This window comes from Carya illinoinensis, chromosome 8, assembly GCF_018687715.1.
Source record: "Carya illinoinensis cultivar Pawnee chromosome 8, C.illinoinensisPawnee_v1, whole genome shotgun sequence".
In the NCBI taxonomy this organism is placed as follows: domain Eukaryota; kingdom Viridiplantae; phylum Streptophyta; class Magnoliopsida; order Fagales; family Juglandaceae; genus Carya; species Carya illinoinensis.
The window spans coordinates 1,120,022-1,134,313 of NC_056759.1; the positions used below are offsets into that span (position 1 = coordinate 1,120,022).

Consider the following 14,292-nt stretch of genomic DNA (forward strand, 5'->3'; position numbering starts at 1 on the left):
ATGATATAGCAGAATTTCCATAAGTAAATACATATCCAGTTTGAGATCTACCTCTGTGTGGATCTGAAAGATAACCTGCATCTGCATATCCAACTAATTGTGGATTTGAACCATGTTGATAAAATAATCTCATATCAACCGTACCTCGAAGGTATCGAAGGATATGTTTAATGCCATTTCAATGTCTTCGAGTTGGTGCAGAACTATATATTGCAAGTAAATTAACTGAAAATGCAATATCAGGCTGAGTGCAATTTGCAAGATACATCAGGGCTTCAATTGCACTGAGATAAGGTATTTCAGGACCAAGAATTTCTTTATTGTCTTCACAAGGACGAAATGGATCATTTTGCACATTAAGTGATCGAACAACCATTGGAGTACTCAGGGGATGAGCTTTGTCCATGTAAAATTGTTTCAAGACTTTCTCTGTATAATTTGACTGATGAATGAGAATTCTATTTGGCAAATGCTCGAGCTGCAGGCCGAGACAAAATTTCGTTTTACCAAGATCCTTAATTTCAAATTCATTCTTTAAATATGTAGCGGTTCTCCTGATCTCTTCAGGAGTTCCAACAAGATTTAGATCATCAACATAAACCGCAATAATAACAAATCCGGAGTCTGATTTCTTAATAAAAACACATGGGCATATTGGATTATTTTCAAATCCTTCTTTCAATAGATATTCGCTAAGGCGTTTATACCACATGCGTCCGGATTGTTTTAACCCATATAAAGATCTTTGAAGTTTAATAGAATACATACTTCTGGATGTACTTAGATTAGAAGCTTCAGGCATTTTATATCCTTCAGGGATTTTCATATATATGTCATTATCTAATGATCCATATAAATATGCAGTGACCACATCCATCAATTGCATAATCAATCTTTTTATAACTGCCAAACTGATCAAATATCTGAATGTGATTGCATCCATAACAGGAGAGTATGTTTCCTCATAATCAATCCCCGGTTTCTGCAGGAAACCTTGTGCAACAAGTCATGCTTTATATCGTACAATTTCATTGCTTTCATTACGTTTACGTATAAATACCCATTTATATCCAACGGGCATTACACCCTTTGGTGTTTGTATAATTGGTCCAAAGACCTCTCGCTTTGCTAGCGAGTTTAATTCAGCTTCAATAGTTGATTTCCATTTTGGCCAGTCATCTCTACGTCGACATTCTTCGACAGTTCTTGGCTCAATTTCTTCATTACTTCTGGTAATGTCAAGAGCCATTTTATATGAAAATATGTTGTCGACAACAGTTTTATTTCTATTCAAAATTTCTCCTGTACTCATGAAATGTATCGAGATCTCGTTATTTTCAGGTACTCGTCCCTCTTCAAGGGAAGACATTTCATGAAATACCTCTTCAGGAGGTTCTTTCTCAGGAGATTTACTCTCTTCAGGAGCATCAATTACTCTTATGGCATGTGTTGGTATGGACTCTTCAGGAGTACCAAATTCATTTTGTATTTTCCTCTTCCGAGGAATTTTGTCCTTAGCACCAATAGGTCGTCCAAGCTTCAGGCGTATCTTAGATTCGCCTATTGCTATTTTGGCAACTTGTCCTTCAGGGACTGCAATCCTTGCTGAAACATTAACAGCAGGAATATATGATTTTACCACACCTTTAGTGTCAGTAAATACATCCGGTAATTGGTTTGCAACACTTTGCAAATGAATAATCTTTTGAACCTTTAAATTACATTCTTTTGTACGAGGATCAAATTGGGAAAGAGTTTTATTTTCCCAAGTAATTTCCTGTCGTGCTTCAGGCACTGACTTCTCATTACCCAATATTGGAAAAATGGATTCGTCAAAATGACAATCCTCAAAACGTGCCTTAAACATATCCCCTGTAAGAGGCTCAAGATATCTGATAATAGATGGAGAATCAAACCCAACATATATCCCAAGTCTACGTTGAGGGCCCATCTTTGTACGTTGTGGAGGTGCAATTGGAACATATACAGTACATCCAAAAATACGAAGATGAGAAATATTTGGTTGCTGACCAAATGCAAGCTGTAATGGTGAATATTTGTGATATGCTGATGGCCTAACTCGAATTAATGATGCTGCATGAATTATAGCATGTCCCCAAGCAGAAATAGGAAGATTTGATTTCATGAGTAAATGTTAGCGATTAGCTGAAGCCTTTTAATCAATGATTCAGCTAAACCATTTTGAGTGTGTGTGTGGGCAACTGGATGTTCAACATCTATTCCTATTTACATGCAATAATTATCAAAAGTTTGAGATGTAAATTCTCCTGCATTATCCAATCGAATAGTTTTAATTGGATAGTCAGGGAATTGTGCTCGTAACTTAATTATTTGTGCAAGAAGTTTAGCAAATGCAGCATTTCTAGTGGAAAGTAGACAAACATGTGACCATCGACTTGATGCATCAATTAAAACCATAAAATATCTGAACGGTCCACTTTATGGTTGAATAGGCCCACATATATCTCCATGAATCATTTGTAAAAAAGATGAAGATTCAAAAACAACCTTTGAGATAGATGGTTTGATAATCAATTTACCTTGAGAACATGCAGAGCATGGATATTCATTGGGTAAGATAATCTTCTGATTCTTTAGGGGATGCCCATACGAATTATCAATTATTCGTCTCATCATTATTGATCCCAGATGTTCAAGGCGATCATGCCAAGTCATAAATATTTTGGGATCAATGCACTTCTGGTGCATTACAACATGTGATTCAATTGTTCTCATTTTTGTATAATACAATCCAGATGAGAGGGCAGACAGTTTTTCTAATACGAGCTTCTGGCTTGAAATTATTTTAGTAATGAGAAGATACTCTTTATCGTCTTCGTTAATGGTTTCAATATGACAACCATTACGACGTATATCTTTAAAACTTAATAAATTTTTTCTGGATTGTGAAGAAAATAGAGCATCATTAAAACAAAATTTGGTGCCATTAAGCAACACAATATAAGCTCTTCCGAAGCCTTCAATTAGATTCGATGAACCGGAGATGGTATGAACATAGGCTTTACTCAATGTTAGATTTTGAAAATATTTTTTATCCTTAAGAATTGTGTGAGTTGTAGCACTGTCAGCCAGACATACATCTTTATTATTCATCTCGGAGATAGAAAGTTCATCAATAAGACTCATGATTCTACAAAATATATAAAACTTTCATTACTAAAAAAAACATTACAGAATAAAAATATTTTACAATAATATAAAGGAAATACATTAATTAAAAAGGAACACTTCCATGATCAACTCTACCACTAGAATCCTCAAAGAAATCAGAAACATCAAGACTTGCAATATCTTCTCCATCTATAGAATTTAAAGCATATGATGGTTCAGCAAAATTTGTTTCAAATTTCTTTGTTTTTTCTTTTATGGAAGATTGGTATAAGTCAACCAAGTGCTTAGCTGTATGACAGGTACGAGACCAATGTCCAGTCATACCACATCTATGGCATTCATCTTCATATTTCTTTACAAATTTATTTTGATGACTTTTGTCTTTTTCTGAGTTGAACCACTTCTGGTGGTACGGTGTATATCTATTATTTTCCTTTTTAGTGTGGTCACTTCTAGGACCTCCACTTCTATAGTTTTTCTTACCACGTCCACGCCCTCTTTTTCTTTGAAAAGATGCACCATTCGCTTCTGGGAATGATGTAAATCTAGTATCATTCACTTCAGAGAATGATATAGAACCAGTAGGACGTGACTTGTGATTTCTTAATAAAAGCTCATTATTTTGCTCAGCTAATAGAAGACAAGATATAAGTTCAGAATATTTCTTGAACTTTCGCTCTCGATACTGCTGCTGCAGGAGCACATTCGAGGTATGAAAAGTAGTATATGTCTTCTCTAACAAGTCATCATCAGTGACTTTTTCACCACATAATTTCAATAGCGAACTAATTTTAAAGAGTGCAGAGTTATATTCACTAACACTTTTGAAGTCTTGCAACCTCAGGTGCATCCAATCATGACGAGCTTTTGGGAGGATTACAGTTTTCTGGTGTTCATATCTCTCCCTTAAATCATTCCACAAAATAAGTGGATCTTTCACCGTTAGATACTCAGTTTTTAATTCTTCATGAAGATGGTGCCGAAGGAAAATCATTGCCTTAGCACGGTCCTGCAGGGACCCTTGATTTCCTTCTTTAATTGTATTTCCCAGGTTCATTGCATCCAAATGGATCTCAGTATCAAGGATCCAAGATAAATAATTTTTTCCAGAAATGTCAAGAGCAACGAATTCCAATTTTGTAAGATTTGACATTTTCTACATATATAAATCAGGAACATAAGTATGTTTAATATTTCATATTCATTTTGAAAACTACAAAAAATATATTGAAAGACTTACTTGAAGTAGAGGACTATTAGCTTCAAGATCGTCAGAACTTTCGTACTGATAACGTGTTATAGAACTATCGAAAAGGAAAGAGGGAGATAGATTTATTATAAAACTTTCTAAAAGGAGAGAGAGAGAGATAGAACTCAGAGAAATTATGAAACTTATGAATTTATTAAAGAATTCAACGATATATATAGGCGTACAAAGGAAACTATGCTAGCTTACTATGCAGTACTATGCTGACACTATGCACTGTATATATGTCGGCCATTTACTATGCCAGTTACTATGCAATACTATGCTGACATTATGCACTGTGCATATGTCGGCCATTCACTATGCCAGTTACTATGTTGGCACTATGCACTGTGCATATGTCGGCTATTCACTATGCCAGTTACTATGCAGTACTATGCTGACACTATGCACTGTACATATATCGGCTAGCTCAAGGTGGTCATACAATTTATTTTACAATAATGTTATTTTACAATACAGTATTATTATTTTAATTACAGGAAAACCCAACAGAAATTATTATTATTTTAATTACAGGTATTAATTTGTCGTATAGCATAGAAATTTCCAAGCGAAATTATGGCAAAATTGATGTTGTAGTAGGATACAAAGTAATTAAAAACCTCCCATGAATGCACAACATGCATGAGAGATGCTGCTAGCTAGTATACAAAAATTCCAACTGTTACAATATGGTCCCTTTCTTCTGTCTTCCACTCAATCAAACTCCAAACATACGCCTCACAATTTCCTTTAAAAAAGATTCTCCCTCCACTCCAAAGAAAGGCATCCAAAGCCCTTGAATTCAGTAGTGCTAGTACGTAGTCTGTCTAGCTACTTAGAGCTCCTGCAATGGCTGCTTCCAAAAAGCTCTCCGCAACCATTCTGGTCATCTCTCTCCTTTTCCAGTACGCCACATTCTCTAGCGCTTGTGGCACATGCATGCCAAATCTGGCACCTCCGCCTCCTGGTCCAGAAAAATGTCCCATGGACTCGTTGAAGCTTGGAGCTTGCGTCGGCCTTCTCGGACTTGTTAACCTTCCGATTGGAGCCCCTATTTCGAGCAAGTGTTGCTCGTTGCTTGCGGGATTGGTCGATCTAGAAGCTGCTGTATGTCTTTGCACTGCCATCAAGGCCAATGTGCTTGGAATTAACTTGAACGTGCCCCTTACGCTTAGTTTGCTTGTTAGTGCTTGCCAAAAGTCAGTTCCTCCTGGCTTCGTATGTGCATAGGGAATGCATGCATGCATGCATTAACGAGGGCAAAGCTCGTTAGCTCTATGGCAAGTTAGCTTAATTTTAAGGTACTGTGTCTAGTTGTTTTTCTCATTTAATGGCTGGGGTTTGTAGCTAGACAGATTACTGCTTTGGTTTGTTAATTTTCGCTCTTAATTTCCATTTGTTTCATGTGGGACTGATATTGTGATTTGTTCAAATAACCAGGCAGGTCAGCAAGTTAGCTGATTGCTTTGCCTGAATTATGATCAATGTTTATCAGAAATTCGTGTCTTTTTTTTCATGATATATAGTTCATTTGCGTCTATGTTGTTTGTAATGTTGTTAGTAATTTGTTTGTTTTCATGATAGTTAAAAAATAAAGTTGCGATTTTTGCAAGCTAATTCCTAAGATCTCAGTTTCTGGAACTAGTGCAGAGTTGATCTGGACGTGCATGGGATTTTAACAAATGAATTATTAATTAATCAGTAAATTAAATTGTTATGCTCATCAAATTATCCGCTAAGAAATGCTACATTATCCATAAAAAGTAAATTCATAAATTGAGTACATGATTTTATACGTTAGATCCACTTTATAGTAAAAATAATTTTACAACCTATAACTTATCGCATTCAACTCTATATATATACATGTCAACCTGTAGACTTATTTTTGTAATATATCTTTTATGTGGTTAAAACATTGTCTTATTAGTTGTCATAAGCTAGCCAATAATCCAAACAGCTTGTTGAGGAATAAATTTTATATTATATGTGCACAAGGTCCTGGACATATTTATAAAATTGGAGTAAACATCTCTCTATAAATCAATTTTATTAGATGAGTTAAGTTTATAAATTTTTTTATGATATCAAAATCTTCTACAAGATGAATAAGAGCTCACACTACTTACCATGTGTCAAAAACTATAAAAGATTCTAACCTGCACATGAGAGAAGATGATGAAATGAGTCTCTCATTATCTGTGTATAAGATTTTGAACATATTTATAAGATTGAAACAAATTTATTTTTTTTAACTACTTTTATAAGATAAATTAAGTTCATTAATTTCTTCTCCACAAAAGAATAAAAAACCCTCAAAGACAAGGGACGTATACGAACAACATCTAATTAAAATAAATATGTAAAATCGGAAATAAAAATCAGTCAAAAAATGAATTTTAACCGTACTAGTTTGAATATGTTTCTCAACTCACGGGCTGCCTTGAAGATGGTTTTGTCGATTGAATGAGAAATCAACAGTACCAGAAAAGATGGATAAAAAAAAAAAAAATTAATAAAAAAAATATAAGAAGAAGCCAATTTAGAGAAAAGATTGAAAAAACGTGTTGATGTTCCTAATTCTCATCCCGTTCAAGGGATGGACCGCATGCAGATATGTACGTAGATTAACCTCGGGGCTACCGTGGGGAGTGAAGAGCAGTACGGTACTTATTAGTGGATAGCTGCCATAAACCTCCAAGCGAGGCTCACATGCTCTGCCGGTCTGCCCCCATTGGCGTATGTTTATTGTTTGGCACAGTTAGTGACGTGAGCGACATAGGCTTTTGATTTATTGTTTTTTTTTTTGGGGGAGCAGTGATCACGTGGATTGTAAATAGGCATTTGTTGGAACAAAAATTCGATCTACCGTCATTAATGTGATTTTTTTTAATATAAATTAATTAATTTGATCAGTTACATTCAAAAAATATATAAAAAATAATTGTAAAACTCTGATAGACCAACTCTTCCTCTTAATAACCCTTTTAACTTATTTATTTAGTAACTCTTCCTCGTAAAGAGCCTGCTTACGCACGTAATCTTGTTCGTTTTCAAAAATTTCTTATTTTATTTTATTTTAAAATAATTATTATAATTTTTTTAAATTTTAATATAAAATTAAATAAATAATTTAATTTTTTTAAAATTTTAATATAAAAATAATATATTTTAATAATATTTTATTGAATTTTTAATTTTAATTTTATACCTCTTTATTTTATCAATAAAAAAAAAAACTGAATAAGATCTTGGATGACGATTGCAACTTTTTCCAGTACACGCAGCGTTAATTGCGGTGCAGATCGAATAATTTGCTACACAGATCTTCCTTGCCATAGTGATGGCTTTCTTTTCCCATAGCGTTGATCATGCATCGCATCAATGGGAGAGAGACAAGGTTTTATGAAAGAGCACTGCTGCACCGAAGATGTAGCACCGACAAGAATATGAATTTTTTTTTTTTAATTTTTTTCATTCAATTTTTTAAATATTCATGATATTACTAAAAAAAATAATTCTTTAATCATTAAATAAAAAAAATATTTGTTTAAGGGCAATGCTTTTCGCACGTGAAATCGATAGTGGCCACTGGCAACAGATTTATTTATTTATTTATTTAATGATTAAGAAAATATTTTTAAATAATATAAATATTTTTAAAAATAAAATATTTAAAAATATATTAAAAAAATTAATAATCTATTCGGTGGCCATAACTTTCATCTGTGGTAGCCTTAGTAAGATCCTTTATTAATTCACTCGAAAACTACGTTAGTTAATAACTTAGTTTGGTAAAGAAAAATGCTGGAGTTACCTGATTTCACGTGCGAAAAGCATTACCCTTAAACAAATATTTTTGCTAAAGTTTACAAAATTTAAAACAAAAAAATAAAAATAATAATAAAACTAAAAAAAAACAAAAAATCACACATGAAGGTGGCTCTTATTGACATAGTCAACATCAAGATAAGGTTTGGATAATAAATTAAAATAAAAGTTAAATTAAATATTATTTTTTAATATAATTATTATTTTAAAATTTAAAATATTGAATAATTTATTATATTTTATATATAAATCTCATAAAATTATAATAATTAGATTAATTAAAACTATTTTTATAATTTATATCCAAATTTAACGGTGGGAGGTTCATTTTAGGCATCTTAAGAGATCGATATGGGCTCGCTCGTAGGTGGCCCAATATTCTTCTCATCTATTTATCATTATATTTTGTAACATATATTAAAAATTGTAGCATCTGCAGAAAGAGAAAATGGGGATGACTGTTGTAAATTTTCCTTCTGGACTCTTCCTTCTTTTGAGCTATGATGTGATGTCTGTCCTCAGTTTGGATTGCCATTCTTGGGCAAAGGAGAATACTAGATCCTCCGTTGGATCCTATTGAGAGCTACCGTTCTCAATGTTTTATTTTTTTTTATTTTTTTTAATGATTAAAAAAAATTTATTTAATATTATTAAGAATTTTTTTATTTTTTTAAAAATATTAAAAAATGATATAAAAAAATTTTAAAAAAAAATTTCTAAGCCAGGCGGGAGCCCCAGCGGTCACTGTAGAACGATCCTTGTGCAAATATGAAGGAATTCAAAATCCGCTATGGTTTGAACTCTTTTCTATGGGAATGGTTTTGGGCTACAAGAAACTCAACGAAAACTGTTGTTGGTTGTATTGATGGTTAATGAAGACCATGAGGCTCAATAAATGCTGAAACTTAAAATATAAACTGCAGCCCAATTTTTTTTATTTTTTATTTTGGTTAAAAGATAAAGAATTTAAATAATGTAAGATTTTCAGTGGCTAAATACTCCTCACAAAGCTGCAAATTGCCACTCTATTCATAACCGGTCCTGTGTTTCAGGACTAGGTTTCCCGGAGTCACAAAATGAGCACGTTCACAAGCTAAACCAGCCAGCATTAACAATAATCACGGAAATTACTCAAGACTAGCGCAAGTGAATATTTACAATTATGAACAGGTAGACATGTTTGTGCTGTACGATATACAGGCATTTGGTAGAAATATTATTTCCCATTGCACTTTTTAGCGGAAAGCCAGATGCCCTTCACTAGCCAACTGACTAGCTATGCCAATCTGAATGAACTCTTTGGCAAACGTAACCAGCTTTGGGCAGATAATATAAGCACAACAGATGCCGAGCAGGGCAGACACCACCTCAGAAAAGCATATTTGCCACTTTTGGAGGGATCCACCCAGAGTTTCCAGCATTTTGACCATCCATATGTTGGCTGTCAGTATGGATTGCACTGGCCTGTTGCTTCTTCACATTTGACCTCCCCAGTTTCTTTCCAACAAAGACGCCCAACTTCATGGCTGTTAATAGGCCCAGTGTAATCAGAAGTGGTCTCACTGCCCAGTGAAAATCCTCAAGGTGATTATATTTCTTTACTATCCCTGGGCAAGCATCAAATGTAACAATTTCTACTTCAGCTGGATCAGCCAAGAAGGTGGTCCCTTCATCTCCGAAAGTCAACATTCCTGGAAACTTGACTACAAGGCACCCGTTTGGTAGGATCCACCAAATTCTCCCTGTAGCCCAAGTCCCACTCCTTTTGTGAGGCCATTCAAATCGAGGGCTCAGAATATTGGCTCTCAGTCTAACAAACTGACCCACACAATAAAATTCTGCCATCTGGAACTCTGTAGAGCTTCCCTTCCAAAGAGTTTCCATCCCTATAAACCCAACTGCCACACTACCATCTCGATTGATGCAATGAATTATACCCACTGGTGAGTGCTTCTTGTCTTCTTCTTTCAAGCGTACCCAATCCCCAGCTGCCAAGCCTAACATTACCCGCTCCAAAGTTGAGACATGAACCCTTAAAGGGTCATGGATGCCATGGACCCTAACCAAAACAAAACCATCTCTATCTGTGTCACGTTCCAAACCCACTACTGTCCCTTCTGGGACATCCATGTTTTCAGGTTTGGATGAGTTTGGAGGCTTTCTGGAACGCACCATGTCGCCCACTTGCAGATGATCCTTGGCAAGGAACCACTTTGTGTAACCGGTATTACTTGATTTTTCCATGATTGACCTACTCCCAAGATCAGTCCAGCCACCATCATTGTCGAGGGCATTCTTCATGCTGCAAATTTTGTGATCATCAACAACACAGAAGTTCAAGTACAAACAACAGATCTTGCATTTGTCCCAATCAAATTACTGCCTTTACATGGGTAAAAATGATACTAACTGGAATATTTTCCTGGTGCTTTATTAGAATAACAAGTCTAATCTTTTCATAAATAGCATCTTTCAACAAATGTATCATTTTGATTCTCACTAGTCCTACTGGCAGATTGATAAGCCTTATACGCTGGTGGGTCAGCACGACAAAAAGCAAGCTTGCTAGCTCCAATGTGGACAACACAGTCACTAACTATTAAGCTTCGATGCAAGTCCACAAGAAAATTAAGGAAAATAAGATATAATGTGTTTCTGTAAAGTTCAAAAGCAGCATTTGACATGAATATGAGTATTCATAATGTATAACACTATTGGAAGAACTTTGAATCATGCTTTTTTTTTTTTTTGAGAAAAGTAAGAAGGTATATTAAAAAAGAATAGGCAAAATGCCACGTTCAGTACAAAGAACTTTGAATCATGCTATGCACTAATTAAGTACCTTGGCTCCCTCCAACTCCATGTAGATACAGCCATGTTCTTTTTACATCTCAGAGGTTTGCACAAAGTAATTTGCTTCCACACCAAACTAATAATTTGATCATTTATTGGGGAAAGCTGCTTCGACAGGAATTTTTTATGCAACATATCTAATAATCAAAGACTACTTCACCAAAAAAGTATGTTTCATGTGCCTGTATGAGATTGTGCCCGTGATCCAACAATCCACTCCAATAGGGGAGGAGGTTCTATTTCGCCCGAGGACTATGGCTTTAACAATGCAAATTTTCACTGAAGACTAACAAATTCGAACCCAGAAGCCCTGAATAACCAACTCATCTACCCATTGTCTCTACTTCATCATAAACTTGTAAGCCTAGAAGAAAAAAATCATAAAGTTTTAAACTAAATCAAATATAGCACACAGCCACAGACAGGATAAAAGATGCTCTTGATTTAGTGCAGGTCATATATCACAACCAATGGGCAAGACCAAATGCAACATAACTGCTATGTTCGACAGCTAACCTAAAGGAAATCTCATATATGAGGAGATATGTTTATATCTGTTACTCTGTAAACAGGAAGGGAACATATAAATTTAAAAGGAGAGATACCTTTTGAACACGTGCAATATGTCTGTCATCAAAGGACGATTCCTCAAGTCATACTCAAAGCAACCAATAAGAACATGCTCCAGTAAAGGAGGAAGGCCACCAGGAATATATGGCTTTTCGTGCTTGCTGACTACTGAATGATAAATTTCATCCACAGATCTCCCGCGCCAAGGCTGAACACCAGTTAGCATCTCAACTATGCAGCAACCAAATCCCCATGAATCAGTCTCCAAGGATATTGGACCTCTTACTTCTGGTTGCCATTGTTCTGGAGCCATATAGTTTGGTGTGCCAAGCCTGCGAGCCATATCTGAGCTTGGCAATGTAATACCAAGCAGTAGATAAGGAATACCAAAATCACCAAGAATCGCTTCTTCATTTTCATTAAGAAGCACATTAGAAGGTTTAAGATTAAGCACCAAAATCCCTATTGAGTGCAGTTCAAGAACTCCCTGAGCCAAATCAATACCATACCTGCAACGAGTAGCATACAATCAAAATTGTACCCTCAATCCTTCGCTATTTTATGAAATATTAGAAACACGATAAAACCCACCTCAAAACATCAGTCAACAAAAGCTTCCCCTCTCGAAGGCGAGCTATTTTGTCACCAACGGATCCCTCGTAGAATTTCATTATGATACATATCTGTAATATAGAAAACATCATTCTCTACCAACCTTGAAAAGAGACAACATATCTGTAATCTCCCTACGATGCATCAAATCCAAATACAACTACGAAAAACTCAACCTTTCCACTTATAATCGAAATCCCATGCAGCGAACAAACGCCTCCTACCCCTAAACATTTGAAAAACAAACCATCAAACTTATCCAGCACAGCCCTCGTGAGATTCTCTTTGATTGGATGTAACATCTTGACAGCCACTTCATGAAATTCGTCATAGTCTTCAGTTGACTGATGATGAGTTGCTAACCAAACATCCCCAAAAGGACCCCTCCCAATTCTGTGTCGAAGTTTCAGTTTCGCAGGTTCAATCCATGGGTTTGTCCGGCTTGATGAGGCCAACACGTCAGGGCGGTCGGGATCATCTTCAAGAAGTTCGAAATCAAAAGAAGCACCAGGTTGCGTGGGAACAATTTGTTTAGCCATTCACTCAACCTGATATAGAGCAACAAGAATTTGATTATTGAACAGTCTCGATACGATGGCAGACACAAAAATCAACAAGCACAGTACATACCCAATTAGTAATTACGGTACAAATATCAAAGCAAAAGTTATATGATGGCTAATGGTTTTTCATGTAAAGGAAGGCCAAATACCCTCTGAGAAGAAAGGAAGGAAAAGTGCAGATTCTAAAAGTTAACCATATAAAATTTTCATCTACCTTTGTAGGAACTTATTAACGAAAAAACTTGGAGTCAATTCATGCCCATTTCATAATCACACACAGAAATTGAAACAACACGAATTCATAAATTCACAAAACTTCGTCATCTCCTTCATTTCTTAAGTATTCTAAGGAAGTCACTAAAAACAAAAACAAATCGTTTTCTAAGTTACAAAGCAAAGTTTAAGGGGCAAGAGAAGGAAAAAACTTACAAAGACTTAAGTGCCGACGAATTAAGAGTCAAAATCAAGAGTCGAAGGATTTCAGTTTTGGGGTTGGAATCCCAGGTGTGGGGGGAAGTTTGGGAGAGGGATTAGAAAGTTTCGTGAAAGAAGAAACAGAGACGCATACACAACACATACATCACTCCCAAGGGACTGAAAAACTGAAAGGAATCGATGAAATCATGAATGGAGACCCAAAAACTGAAAGGAACACACGTGTCCCTTAGAGAAATCAATCCGATGAATGGGGCCTGAAAAACTGAAAGCAACGTACACTTGTCCATGAACCGGTGTCTCCCAAGGTGGGCCCCCCGTTAATTGATCCGGATGGCATTACAATTTTGTAATTTACGACTTTCATACTGCAGTCCCAGGCCGACCGGATCTCTTGAAATTTTTATTACAATTTTTTAGAATCTAAAATTAAAAAAGAGATAAAATCGTAAACGTACAAAAGAGCGCGAAATTTGTAAATATTTAATAATATTTGTAAGATTTACTTTTATTAAGAATAATAAATATTATGAGACGCCTTGTTTGGTTTTAAAAATGGAATAAAATGAGATGGGTTAGTATTAAAATTAAAAGTTAAATAAAATATTATTAAAATGAATTATTTTAATATTATTTTAATATTAATATTTTAAAAAGTTAAATTATTTATTTATTTTTATATAAAAATTTAAAAAAATTATAATAATTAATTAAAATTGATGAGATGCTTTATGAAAGTGAACAAGCCCTTAATTTTCATATTTATCTCTATCCGATTTTAGATTTTAGTGTCTTTTCATGAATTAACAGTATAAATCACCTTAAAATAAATTAATTAATTCTTAAAATAAATTAGTTAACTACCTTAAAATAAATAAATTAATTATTAGTTTACTTATATATATATCCAAACAAAATTACACACGTACTTGGGTGCCTTTTTCATTTTCTTCTTTCCTTTTCTTTAAAAGTTGAAATACATTACGAAAATTACATGATTAGAATATTCGCCCTTTTTAAGAT

The 14,292-nt window shown here is 34.7% G+C and overlaps 2 protein-coding genes across 4 annotated transcripts; one reads left to right on the forward strand and one right to left on the reverse strand.

Moving 5' to 3' along the window:
- The first annotated feature begins 5,161 nt into the window (after positions 1-5,161).
- Positions 5,162-6,022, forward strand: LOC122318972 (putative lipid-binding protein AIR1). Its single transcript, XM_043136795.1, has one exon. It carries the CDS (start codon positions 5,255-5,257, stop codon positions 5,633-5,635), a length of 381 nt encoding a protein of 126 aa, XP_042992729.1. The 5' UTR covers positions 5,162-5,254; the 3' UTR covers positions 5,636-6,022.
- A 3,221-nt stretch (positions 6,023-9,243) lies between these two features.
- Positions 9,244-13,487, reverse strand: LOC122318815 (E3 ubiquitin-protein ligase KEG-like). Of its 3 annotated transcripts, none has more exons than XM_043136458.1 (5): positions 13,264-13,487; positions 12,448-12,819; positions 12,251-12,342; positions 11,695-12,168; positions 9,244-10,538 (listed from the first exon to the last, which is right to left on the reverse strand). In XM_043136458.1, the coding sequence occupies exons 2-5, from the start codon at positions 12,808-12,810 to the stop codon at positions 9,605-9,607; spliced, it is 1,863 nt and encodes a 620-aa protein (XP_042992392.1). In that variant the 5' UTR covers positions 12,811-12,819; positions 13,264-13,487; the 3' UTR covers positions 9,244-9,604. The 3 variants fall into 3 exon arrangements, with proteins under 3 accessions (XP_042992392.1, XP_042992393.1, XP_042992394.1); XM_043136459.1 differs by lacking the exon at positions 13,264-13,487 and adding an exon at positions 13,049-13,199; XM_043136460.1 differs by lacking the exon at positions 13,264-13,487 and adding an exon at positions 12,902-13,001.
- Positions 13,488-14,292: the final 805 nt, after the last annotated feature.

Excerpts from the sequence above, each read along its gene's own strand:
- LOC122318815 (XM_043136458.1), bottom strand. The coding sequence starts at position 12,810 with ATGGCTAAACAAATTGTTCCCACGCAACCTGGTGCTTCTTTTGATTTC. Across the intron at positions 12,343-12,447 it reads TTTCGATTATAAGTGGAAAG|ATATGTATCATAATGAAATT; the intron begins GTTGAGTTTTTC and ends TCTATATTACAG. Across the intron at positions 12,169-12,250 it reads TTGTTGACTGATGTTTTGAG|GTATGGTATTGATTTGGCTC; the intron begins GTGGGTTTTATC and ends TACTCGTTGCAG.
- LOC122318972 (XM_043136795.1), top strand. The coding sequence starts at position 5,255 with ATGGCTGCTTCCAAAAAGCTCTCCGCAACCATTCTGGTCATCTCTCTC.